Below are 13,004 nucleotides of genomic sequence, written 5' to 3' on the forward strand. Positions count from 1 at the left end.
GCTCAAAACTGTCAGTCAAAATAAGGGAGGTGCAGCTCACTGGCAGTCTGGGAGAGGAGAAGAGTCTAACTCAGGAGATAAAAGCCAAGAAGGCTAATTTTCATATCAGAAAACCGGCTTTAATTACAGTACACTGTCTCACTGGCAGAAAATAGCATTTTAAATTTTATTAACTTTATGTGAATGTCACATTCTTTGCACATTCTCTGTGCTTCAATCATATACTTGCAAAATGCTCATTTAAACTTGTATTTAGCTGAAAGATTACTATTCCATACCACAGTATATTGATGTTACCAATAAATATGATACATACTTAATCATTTGTTGAAAAACATGCATATTCAAAAGACATTTAACAAATTTATATTGGAAAATATGTTTTTATGCCCTTTATAAAACACAAAGGTTTCTTGCTGAAGAAAATGTGAAATGTAAGTACCATGTATTTTGATTTGTAGTAGGAGTTTCATCCCATGTATAAAATTGTATTTGGTTGTAAAGCAAATGACTGAATCAGCTGCTCTTGGATATGCATTAGATCCAGGGTCAACTAACGCCCGCAGGATAGCAGACTTAGCGAGTAATATTGCATTGTGAACCATTAATGTGTTTCTGCATCTGGATAGCTTAAAGCAAAGCCTGGTCTGCTAAGATCTAAAAGATGAATTCCTGTTTTTATCTGTCCCACTATTGCCTGTGCTTTTTTATGTATGGATTTCAAATTAAGGTCTTCACTGTGGTTAAAAGAGGTAGTGGAAGGGTGCAGTGGATTTTATAATATTATCTGTAATACTAAACGCCTAATATAAGAGTATTATACAATGTATTTCATTTGAGGTCAATGATATTGGTTATTTAAGATATTATTGTTAGTATGATAAATTGTGGTATTATTTAATATGTTTTCAAATGTGCATTTCATAAATTTGTACACTGTGTAGAAGTTCATTATTTTTTAGTTGTTAAGAAAAATCAAATAGCACTAATAACAGTATAGAGAGACTGAGGCTGACAAGTGCCCTTCTTGGCAGCCTCCTTCTGCACTGTTGTACTGGACTGCAGAGAGATATATACCACAAGCTCTTGCCTTTCTTTATACTACTCTACAGGATATGGTAGAAATAGGATGCTGATGTCTCAGACTGAGCATTGTAAGCAGTGGCCAAGAAAATGAGCAGCAGTAGTTTCTAAAGCTTTCTCTGCTGGAGGCTATTGGATGATACTAGGATGTAACATCCAGGCAGTCCCCGGGTTACATACAAGATAGGGTCTGTAGGTTTGTTCTTAAGTTGAATTTGTATGTAAGTCGGAACTGTATATTTTATCATTGTAGCTCCAGACAGAACTTTTTAGGTCTCTGTGACAATTGGATTTTAAAAATGTTGGGTTGTCACAAGAACCAGGATTAACACTAAAGCTTCATTACAGACATCTGTGATAACTGTTACAGCTGATCATTGTAGCCTAGGACTAAAGCACAATAAATTACCACTATCCAGAGGTCCGTTTGTAAGTAGGGGTTGTATGTAAGTTGAGTGTTCTTAAGTAGGGGACCGCCTGTATATTGCCTGGCAGGAACTCTCCACGTTGGACTCATTTCAGGCAACCCTTCCAGATGCTTCCCACTTTTGGCTAGAGTACCAATAGCTAAGGTCATATGTCCCATCTCCCACACATTCCTCTACCCCGTCCTATGAATGGACTTCTGCCAAAATACATCTCCCTTTGGTAGGAATTTAGACAGTATACTTTCAGGTGACCTACACAGATGTGGGCTGCACTCTACTGTGAAATCAAATGCTCCCAAGATGAGGACAAGCTAGAGGAGTAGTTACAAGTACAGTGTCACCCTTGTGCATGTAAACCACATTCAGAATGCACCTTTTGTTCTTTATTGATATGACTGTCCTGACAGTATGGGTTTTGGCAAATATCTTTATCCTTTTAGCAGCCCTTCATAAGGCGCCAACAGCAGGTCAAAGATTAAAGGGATACTCCCATTTCAGCAAATTAATGCTATTGTTCGTTTTATCAAAAGTTATACAATTTTCCTATACACTTTTTGTATCGATTCCGCACTGTTTTCTAGATCTTTGCTTGCTGTCATTCTATAGAAATCTTCCATGTTTACTTCCAGCTGGCGGCTCGTTATAACACACACATCTGATTACTCTCTGCAATATAACGAGCCATGCACCTGTGTGACCATGGTCAGATTTCTGTCCACTGCAAGTAACTTTGAACATTTACATAGAAGGACTGCAAGCAGAGATCTAGAAAACAGTGAGGGCTTGATACAGAAAGTCGGTTGAAAAATTGTTTTTATAATGCAAACATTTTGCTGAAATGAGAATACCCCTTTTAGTCTTTTATGACTGTGTCACAGTGCTGAAGTGTTGGAATCATATAAGCAAGGGGACCTAGGGCTACACTCCCAACAACCAGCATCAATTGCCTCTTTATTATTTGGGGCTTTGATATCCATACTACATTTACAAAATGTATGTGTTTGAATGTCTCTTTAGCATTATGTATCGTTTTAAGTGCGTTTTCCAAAAATAGTGTTTTCTTTTGCTGCCAGTTACAAGCAGGGTGTCCTTGTTGCACCTTATGGCTGACAAAGCAATTAGTGAGGATAAACATGGTGTAACCACATTAAACCCACATTCCCTTGTTACAAGTGGACTATTATTGAATGAGACAACGTTGTTCTTTTTTGAGAAAAGTATGCAAGAATTTTATAGCAAGAATTTAATCTGATTTCCCATATGTTTTCTATCAACTCTGTCCACTTGGCTCAGGTTAAGCAAACGTAAATAAGGATAACCGGCAGAAGGCAGAGAGATTTATGGCCTGATTTTTGTTTAATTGCTGTTCTGCATAATGTTTGGTAGTGATGAAGTAATGAAATATGGTTTCTTATAACATGGCTTTCTTCTTTTTTTTCTCTAGCTTCTTCTTTAGTTGTGCCATTACTTAGTACCACGTTCCTGTTCCAGCGGCTCCTGAGCATTTATCTTTCACTTATGTCCTCCTATCTTCTGCTTAGTACAGGGTAAAGTGTGTTTCTTTTCTGTTTTTTTTTTCCTTTAGAGTTTTACTGTAATTTAAAACCAAACTCGAAAGCTGGGAGCCTTTGAGAGGCTGTCATTCAGCAATCATCCTATAGTATAGTATATACTATAGTACATTAGTATATAAACCATATACAGTGGACCATTGGATTACAAGCATAATTTGCTTTGGGAACATGCTTGTAATCCAAATTTCTTGTATATCAAAGCAAGTTTTCCCATAGGAAATTATTGAAACCCAGACAATGGGTTGCACAATGACCAAATACCTTGGATTACACTGTAGGGGCCTAAAAATAGAATCGATACAACTTACTTAGAGACAAACAAAATCATAAACATGTTAAAGGAAATCTAGCAGCAGCGTCGATTAAGGATTGTAAAGCAAGAACACTTACATGCTGGTGTTTGTTCCCTCAGGCAGGATCCACTCTTCTTTTTCCTATGTATTAACAGAAAAACCTTAAAAATTACTCCTATGAACCTTAGGGGCTCTGGTCTCAATTATTATTCCAAGTTTCTGAATTGTCGTGTTTTCACCATTTTCCCACCCACATAGAATTGAATACAAAGACAAGAAAATGCCCTATGATCATCAGCTGGTCCTGCAAAAAAAAATTACCTCTTTCCCAAATCTGTACATCAAAGTAAATAAAGTTTCAGGTGTCAGAAATATGGCGATATAGAGGAATTTTAAAAAAAGATTTGCTTTTTTTTAAAGGTATTAAAACAACAATACTGTTATTTAGGAAAAGACTAACAGCACCAGGAAAATGTACTGTGAACAATTCTCCATGTGAGGCTAGCTTTGTTGCTCATAATCATTCTACTCCGTATGAACAGCTAACCCTTTATACCTTTCTTTTGTAACATAGGTATGAAGCATTTTTCCCTGTGGCTCTGTCATGTTTAATGTTTGTCTGGATATTTATAGAGCAGGAAACTCTGGTGAAAAAAGGACTTTCATTTAAGCAAAAGGTAAGTGTTTTATGCAATATTAAAATAATAAGGATTCTTAAAATCTCTCTAACATATTCCACAAGGAAACACTATTAAGGGATTATGAGAGAGCATCTATTTCTGTGGTTTCCTGGCTTGTTTAACATGGGTAGTGTCCTCTTATTAGCTTAATAATAGATTGTACAGTAGGCGTATCAATCTTTTGGTTGTTAGAGGTTATGATAAGGGATAACATAGACATACGTATGCTGAAAGGGGGGCTTCCTTCTAAAATCATCAACTTTTAAAATGATACTAATGTGCTTGAAGGGCTCCTTGGGAGTATTACAAGAGGTCCTCTGTGTTTTAGCCTCACAGGTTGTTACAATAGCTCACCCTCCCCTCTGCTCCCTCAGCACTTCTCCCTCCCTCTGCCTGATGTAATCTCACTGCAGAAGAGAAAGTTTCAGCACACATTTTGAGGGGAGGGGGAATGCATGCTTTATTTCCTTTAAATGTGCATATTGTTCCCAACTGTTTCAATAAATTTCAGTAAATGCTATGGCAAGATGCACAAATGCAGATTTCATTTTGAAAACTCTACTTGAAAAAACATGCTATAAACTAGAGTACAAACATATAACAATATGTACAACAACATCATCTAAAAAAGCAATCCCATTAAAAAGCCATCCCATAAAAAAATGCCATCTTGAAATGACAAGATGTAGTATTTAGCCTGCCAGCCCCCTGTAGTATATAGCCTGCCAGCCCCCTGTAGTATATAGCCTGCCAGCCCCCTGTAGTATATAGCCTGCCAGCCCCCTGTAGTATATAGCCTGCCAGCCCCCTGTAGTACACAGCCTGCCAGCAGAAAAAAAATAACACTGTGCTCACCTTTCTGACCCCCCCCCCCCCCCGCAGGTCCTCGTCTTGCTTCGGATCCTTCTTCGGGTCTTTGCGCTCCACTGCCGCACACAATGACGTCAGCTGATTGCCAACGTCATCATTTGTGAGCCGCCGGCATCGCTACGGGACCCGAGGAGGAGCGGAAGAACTCAAAGAGGACCCGAAGGACCCGAGGAGGCAACTGAGCATTGGAAGCAGAAGAGGACCTACGGGGGGCGTTGAAAAGGTTTTATTTTTTTATAGACTCGAGTATAAGCCGAGATAGGGTTTTTCAGCACAAATTTTGTGCTGAAAAACTCAGCTTATACTCAAGTATATACAGTATTTAACATTTTACAAATAACATTAAGTGTAATGAGGAGGTATTCTGGATTGTTTTGGCTTTTTGGATTTTCTATTTGTATTTGTTTGCATTAGTTTTAGGTGTAACCTTGGAAGTCTAATGATTTTTTCTATTACTTAGTCACTTCTAAAAAAAAAAAAGCAAACACCTTCACTAGTTTCACCTTCAAGGAGTTCAATACTTTTGTTTACTTACGTGATTATTGGCTTTCTAGGCTTTGGTAAAGGTCACGTTATAGGGTGCAGGCCTACTGAATATCAAATGTTGACTGCGTTACAGCATTGCACAAGAAAGAGACCTTCTCATATCCTTTTTAACTTAATGGAAATAAGGTTTACTACTTTCTAGTGGAGATTGTAGTTGAAAACAACATACATACAATATAAATCTACATTAAAAATTTTTTATAAAGAAAAAATGTAATTAATAAAACAATTTTATTACGTTAAAGTCTAACATGCCATAAAAAAACAAAGCAAAAATTGTTACGATATGTGAAGCTTTTCCAGAGACATCGTGATCGCAGAATGCCACAAAATCTGTGCCAAAGCATACCCATTACAACACTGCAATACTCCATATAGGCTATGTAAAATCACAAACCCGTTGTATTATTAAATAAAGATGTGTATCTGTAACTATTTATATACAAATCACTTGACCGTAAGGAGAAAGAGTGGTGGAGCGGCACCGTGAAAAAATGGTAGGGTGCAGTTCTTCGCCAGGGGTCCGACAAACCCCGTTAGTCGTAACAGAAAACAACGGTTGAAGCAGCACTCCATAAAGTTAAAGTGTAAAACTTTTATTCCACCATGGATGCGACGTTTCGTCTTTTCTATAATGCTTGAAAATGTCTTTATAGAAAAGACGAAACGTCGCATCCACAGTGGAATAAAAGTTTTTCACTTTAACTTTACGGAGTGCTGCTTCAACCGTTGTTTTCTGCAAATCACTTGACTATCACTTCATGGAGTGTAATTGGCTTCCTCCTATCATACCATGTCGTTTGCATCACAATGAAAGCATAATTATAACATTTTTCACTCATATTACCTAGGTACATAGGATTTGGACTGGGGTACCTAGGCCCTAGGGTATATTAGCATTCAGCATAAAATTTCAAACAAAATGTTGACAACCTTTACGATAACTGATGACAAAACCAGCCTTCGCAAGGGTCACAGAACCCTCGCTCCTTTTATTATTTTGATATAGACAAACAGCCCCCTTCTTTTTTCATTTCATATATAACCCCCCCTCATTTAATTTATACACACCCCCTTCCTTTTATATATTCCCCACCTCATTTAATATATGTAGCCCACTCCAATCATTTTATAAATACTGCCCCACACATTGGACTGTGGAGAAAATTCACTTATATATATATATATATATATTATAAATACCGTATTTCTGGATAGGACCAAGGCAAATGTGTCATGGTTTGGTATCATTGCAATCCAGGGATTCACCCGGATCCAATGATACCAGAACCCGGACCCTACAACTTCCCCTTGAGAAGCTATGACTTCTCAAAGGTTCTGGATGTAATTCCAGGTAGGAGGGACCCATGATTCCTCCTGGGGCTGGTCAGAGGTATGTCTTCACCTGATATAATCAGACACCTCTGAGGCCACATTATCTTTGTCTGAGACCCCATTATACCATCAAGTGCAGAGAAAGATCGTGAGGTGTTGAGTATCAGGTTCCATTAGGCCCACACACAAGTTAACGAACTTACTGAACTGCTGATACTTGTAGTGCCATCTCTGTTTAACTGTATATATAAAGGCAATCAAATGTAAAAACTAATGTGTGTTGCTCTCTTATATCGATCCACGAACCCAAACATGCTGTCAGGTTGGTTCCTCACCCTATATAATCCAGTTACGGACCGGCTTATAGTAAAGGAGGACTGGTGGCAGCTTATTTGGTTTGATAAGATTCGGTTTCACTGAGGCTAGTGAAAGGGGTCATTCAGGGTGTTAATTTTTGTTGTGCCATATCCTGAAATTGTTTGGACAACTTTAAATCACTTCCTGCGCCTAAATGACCTTGCATGTCTTTCAGGGGTCCAAAACATCACATTTTTTTTCACACTCACCTTTGCTGAGACTTCTTGCGCGAGAGTCGTAGATGGGAACAGAATACATGGCCACGTCTGAGTCAGGAAGTCTGAGTGTCAATGACACTCTTTAAGACGCAGATGGCAATGGCAGGGTTACATACGTGAATTGAGTTTTCTTATTATTACTAGCAGGGGCCAGTAATGGGGAAGGAGGCCCCTGTCATAGCTAGATGTGTCAGGGTCCACTGCTGGGACAGTCTGGACCCGTGCTTGAATATGATTCCCATGATTTGTAAAGTGCTGCAGAATATTATGGTGCTATGTGAATATAAATATTTAGTTCCTAGTGATTTATATTGAAATGTACTGTTTTTACTGTAGTAGACTTGGTGAAACAAATAGTTCCAAAATCCAGCACACAGTTGAGAGGGAGTAGTGTTGCTTAATCTTGCTTTATTAATCCAAGGTTAAAATCACATGTGGAAACATACAGCTAGCGTCACAGACCGACGCGTTTCGACACAGCAGTGTCTTTATCAAGGTCTACATAAAATGTGAACGGACGGGCTTATAATGGTAACAGTGTGTGAACGGACCTCCCCCTAGGGGCGGGAACCACCAGTCACATGATCGGAGGGGTTCGTGCAACCATTGTAAGTATTGTCCGTGAGGCTAAAAGGTTTTTAGTAATGGATTATGAAGTAAAATGTACTGCATTGTACAACATAACAGTATGGAGAAGGGTAGATATTAATATGAACAGTATTCAAATAAATGCACAATATACATACATTTGTGACTAGTGACATATATGTTATCCAAATCAACATTAACCAGACACTATATACTGATAAAGAAAACACAGTGACAATAAAAGAGGATAACTAGCAAGTAACTATGTCACATCTATATGAAACATTTATACATATGGCTAAGACGCACCCTAATGTGAACTAGTGTAGAGGAGGAAGAAACAATGGATATTAATAACAGAGGATAATATCTTGTCTGGCATTTAACCCTTTAGGTATTCTTGTTTCCATGGAAAAGATCCAAAAGGATTCCCTGTTGAGTAATTTTCTATGGTGATCTCCCCCCCTAGGTGGACGGTTAACTTTTTCCACCGCTTGCCATGTAAATCCTGAGCAGTTTTTGTTGTGCACATCTCTGAAATGACGTGAGACTGCAGAAATATTAAATACATTATTAGAAACATCGGATAAATGCCTACGTAATCTAATTTTCAGTGGACCCGTAGTGCATCCAACATATTGTATTCTACATACAAAGCAGGAGATAACATATATCACGTGGGTGGTATTACAGTTGATGTATGATTTAATGGTATGCTGTCGTCCTGTGGAGTATGACTGGATGCTGTTACCCAATGTAATATAGGAACACATCTTGCACACCCTGTGGCCACATTTGTGGCTGCCAGGGTATTCAAGCCAAGGGGGGGTTTTTACATTCTTACTTGAGTACAGACTAGGGGAAAGTTGATTACCCAGAGTTGGAGCTTTTTTAGGAACAAATCTAACTCCATTCTTTACTAAGTTGTACAAATCCGGATCTTGTGTAAGGATGGGGAGATTCTTTCTAACTATGCCCTTAATCGCATTGTACTGACTGCTAAATGTTGTACTAAAAGTGAGATGAGTTTTGCCCTCAGTGTCCTTTTTTTTCTCTTATCAGTATTGGAGAGTAAGTCAGATCTCTTGATCTCCTTAATGCGCTTCTCCGCTTTCCTTATGACATCCATTTGGTACCCCCTACTCTGAAGTCTATGTGACAGTGATTGGGTTTCTAGTTCAAAAGTGCGTTCGTTCGAACAATTTCTTTTCGTTCGAACCAACTCACCGTAGGGGATATTGTTTTTGACATGTGCGGGATGGCATGAATAGGCTAAGAGTATGGAATTCCCTGCGGTCTCTTTGCGATAAGGGGTAGTTTGAACCCGTTCCTGAACCCCTTTGAGTTCAATGTCTAGGAACGGGACACTGGTCCCCCCCAAAACAATGTGTGAAAATCAAATTCATGTCATTACGATTCAGGTAGAGGGCAAACTCCAGGAAGAGAGATTCAGTGTCAGCCCACACCCACACCAGGTCATCTATATATCTACCTAACCACCTGATAGATGCCCGGTGTGGGTTGTCGGCCGAAAAAATGAATCTCTCCTCCCATTGTATCATGTAGATATTGGCAAATGATGGAGAAAACTTAGCCCCCATAGGAGCGCCCTCTACCTGAAAGAAAAATTGTCCATTAAACAAAAAGAAGTTGTTTTCAAGTAAAAACTGTGTAGCCATAAGCAGAAATTCTTTTAATTCATTTGTGTAGTTGCTGTAAGTATTCAAGTGTTTGCTCAGGTAAGTTAGGCCCAAGTTGTGGGGAATGGATGAGTACAGGGCTGTTACGTCCGTAGTCGCCCAACTGTAAGAGTCACACCATTCTAGTTTATCCACTATTTGTAAAACATGTTTAGTGTCTCTGAGGAAAGTGGGTGTAGGTGCCTGTATAGATAAAATTCACGTACCAGATAGCATTTCATAGTAGACATTAATTGGAGTCAAGATCATCTTTCATCAGGACAGTTGGAGCAGGGAGAGTTCAGGTTCACATAGGGAGTCTTTTGAGTGAGTCATAAATGGAAGCCATTTGTGAGCAAATAGCAATTTCACAAGAGACTTGTACACGGCTTGCGGGATCATCTCCCAACATCTGTGCTGACTGCATTGATTTTCATTTTTGTTTGAAGAGAAGGAGGTGGTGGGGCTGCTAAAGTGGCAACGGCAATTTTACAAAGTTAAGGTGGCAGAGCTTCTAAGTGCAAATACTCCTCATGGGCCGATCAGCTGCTGAGGGCTGCAGTACAGCCCTCTCCTTTTGTTCTTTCTGCCCCATGGAAGTTCCTCTCTATTAGGCCTATGAGAGATGGCGCCCTCTACAGGTGCCCGTTTTTAGTATGTTGTTTTTCACTTGAGTTTAAAAGACAGTCACTTTAAACATGTGACAAGCAACTAACATTAGATATTGGTTTTGATTCAACTACAGTAGTATGATGGATATCACACACAGTTCATCATGAAGTCTTTCATCATCAACACTGCTGAAGCTGCTAAATTTTAATATCCTTCTCCTTTGTGCTTATTACTGACATATGTCCGTTTCATGGTTTACGGAAAGGAAAATGCATATGCCTTTATTAAAAGTGACTAGAATGACACATCACATTGATTTTCCATTGTTTCCTTTGCAGCTGAACTGTATTGACTTCTCCTGCACTGCTGATATAACTCAGTTTCGACAGATGAATTTGGATGATACTCGAAGAGCTTTCTTTTTGGTATCCTTTTTGTGTATAACTATTTTGTTAAATATTGTTTGAGACAAAATTTAGAATTTTATCTTTATGAAATATATATTTATAATGTACATATGTATTTATTGTAGATTGTTTAGCAGTATTTATCTATTTGCAGAGAGCTCACTCCTAACGTTCACAATGGTTACTTTAGATGAGATGAGCTGCTGCATATTCCATAATGTTGAAAGCAGTGGTTTAACCAAGACACATCCATGTTCCCACAATAATCCAAAACCAGGATTCCAAAAAGGTATCACTGAAAATCCTTGCACATAGTACGAAGACCCCCAATGAAGCATTTGTCTCCTAGATGGCACATAGGGCAGATCAACAACATAAATTAATAAAATACCTTCTACCAAATTACTCTGAAACAGAGCTAAAACCAAGCAAATATCATTCAGACAAAAAGACACCAAGCTCCAACGCCTGACCCAGGGTTTAGCCCTATGGGGCTGGTTTCCTGCACAACTTGCAAGGATTCTAGGTGATGCCCTTTTGGGATCATGAGTATTGGATTCCAATGGGGGAACACAGATTTGGTGCATTTAGAGACTGTATTTTTTTTTTTACTAAAAAATGTTTTGCAGATTTGCAATTGTAATATTCTACTGATAATTTGTTACATATGAAACAACCTTATGAACCAACCAATGAACCATACCTCTGCTTACAAGGGTAATTATAGGGGTAATTCACAAGAGAAAATTAGTTTCCCCTTTACCAAAACCGCTAATGAGAATATTGATTCTCAAGAAATGCAAAAAAAAAGTTATAGCTTGGTTGTAGTGAGACAAGCCATTTTCAGCAAAATTTCTGTTCTATCTTTTGACTTCACATTGAGTTATTTTCTTTGAAGTTACCATTTAATTAACATACACATAATTTCCATATTCTAGACACTGTATGCATGAAGTCACTTTTCTTTGTAGATTTCTTTCCATGGATGACTTTTTGTAACAGTTCACATAAAACATGTATTATCTGTCACTACACTGCTTTAAAGGATAAGGCAGTAATCGCCAGTATTACATCTGTTTGGACACTTATGATAGTGGCGGAGGGATAATACAATATAACTGTTTTAGTCATCACACTTTTTGGCTGCGTCAGCTGCCTCACACATTTTCCTTAATGCTTTATTTAAAGGTGTTCTTTATAGTCACAGCTTTTTTCGGAACTGGAAATATAGCGTCAATTAATAGGTAATGTTAAAAAAAGCAAACAAATTGTTAACAGGTTTAAAAACACACTGTTCAAAATCCATTAATAGTCTAATGTAGTTTGGGATGCAAACAGTGTGAGATAAAGCAAGTGTCTATTGATCCTTTCCTAGAGCTGCAGGAGTTATAGTAGTATCCTTTTATCTTGTTTTTTTTCAGTATAATCACCAGTCTATCACATATACTTGGCACACAGAATCCTATCATGCTGTCTGTTTATAAATAAGTGACAACGTTATTGATGTCCTTTAGAACTTATGTACCTTCCTGTGAATTACAATTGTAGTGTTAGTAAAATGAGAGGTATCACGTTTCCACTGTTCACTTAGTATCTGAGTGTATATGACTTTTTCATTTCTGCACTGAAGGCTCTGTCTCAGTGACATTCAGCAGAATAATTTTTTACATGGTGCAACAGATAACTCTTAATATCGTAACAAAGCCTTATATAATGGTTAAAGGGGTATTCCAAGGAAGACAAGATTCTTAAATATACTCAGTATAACAACATGACACTTTCTCTAATTCACTGTTATTCACAAACATACAGAATTTCACAGATATAATTCCAACATGTCTCTAACAGTCCTGCTGTTTACAATTTTAGTTGCCTCTGGATAGCATCTCATAGCACAGAGTATTCATGAAGTGTCTGCTTAGAAAGTCCCCACCCACACTCTAGATTTTTCACTATCTGGACAGGTTAATGTTATGACCAAAAACAGCTATAAAACTGACTAAAATTGTAAAGTATGGAGTTAAAAATGCTTTTTATTGTGTAAACATCACTAGGGGATTAAAAATTTTGATCTTTCTTTCATGGGGAAACCCCTCTAAGACATTTTCTCAGGGTACTTATACACCTGGTGCACTACTAAATTCTCTGGAGCTGAGTAATGTAAATAACACACATCACATTGTTTTGATTGCATGTATAAATTAAATTCTATGTCCATAGTCAATGAGTGAGTTTTCGTCTTCTGTCAAGTCAGTTAAAAATCAGAAATTTTATGTATAATTCAAATACATTCTTTCTAATGAAGACTCACAATGTGTGACATTATAAAGCTAG

The 13,004-nt window shown here is 38.0% G+C and overlaps 1 protein-coding gene across 12 annotated transcripts in view; it reads left to right on the top strand.

Moving 5' to 3' along the window:
- The window catches only part of PIGN (phosphatidylinositol glycan anchor biosynthesis class N), a 249,710-nt gene that overhangs the window by 149,636 nt on the left and 87,070 nt on the right, over positions 1-13,004 (top strand). For all 12 annotated transcript variants that reach the window (XM_072152718.1, XM_072152720.1, XM_072152713.1 and 9 more), the window contains 4 exons: positions 2,956-3,058; positions 3,953-4,055; positions 10,602-10,688; positions 11,859-11,914. In XM_072152718.1, the coding sequence (XP_072008819.1) occupies positions 2,956-3,058; positions 3,953-4,055; positions 10,602-10,688; positions 11,859-11,914 (349 nt within the window). The remainder of the gene's footprint in view (positions 1-2,955; positions 3,059-3,952; positions 4,056-10,601; positions 10,689-11,858; positions 11,915-13,004) is intronic.

This window comes from Engystomops pustulosus, chromosome 5 (genome assembly GCF_040894005.1).
Source record: "Engystomops pustulosus chromosome 5, aEngPut4.maternal, whole genome shotgun sequence".
Taxonomy (NCBI): domain Eukaryota; kingdom Metazoa; phylum Chordata; class Amphibia; order Anura; family Leptodactylidae; genus Engystomops; species Engystomops pustulosus.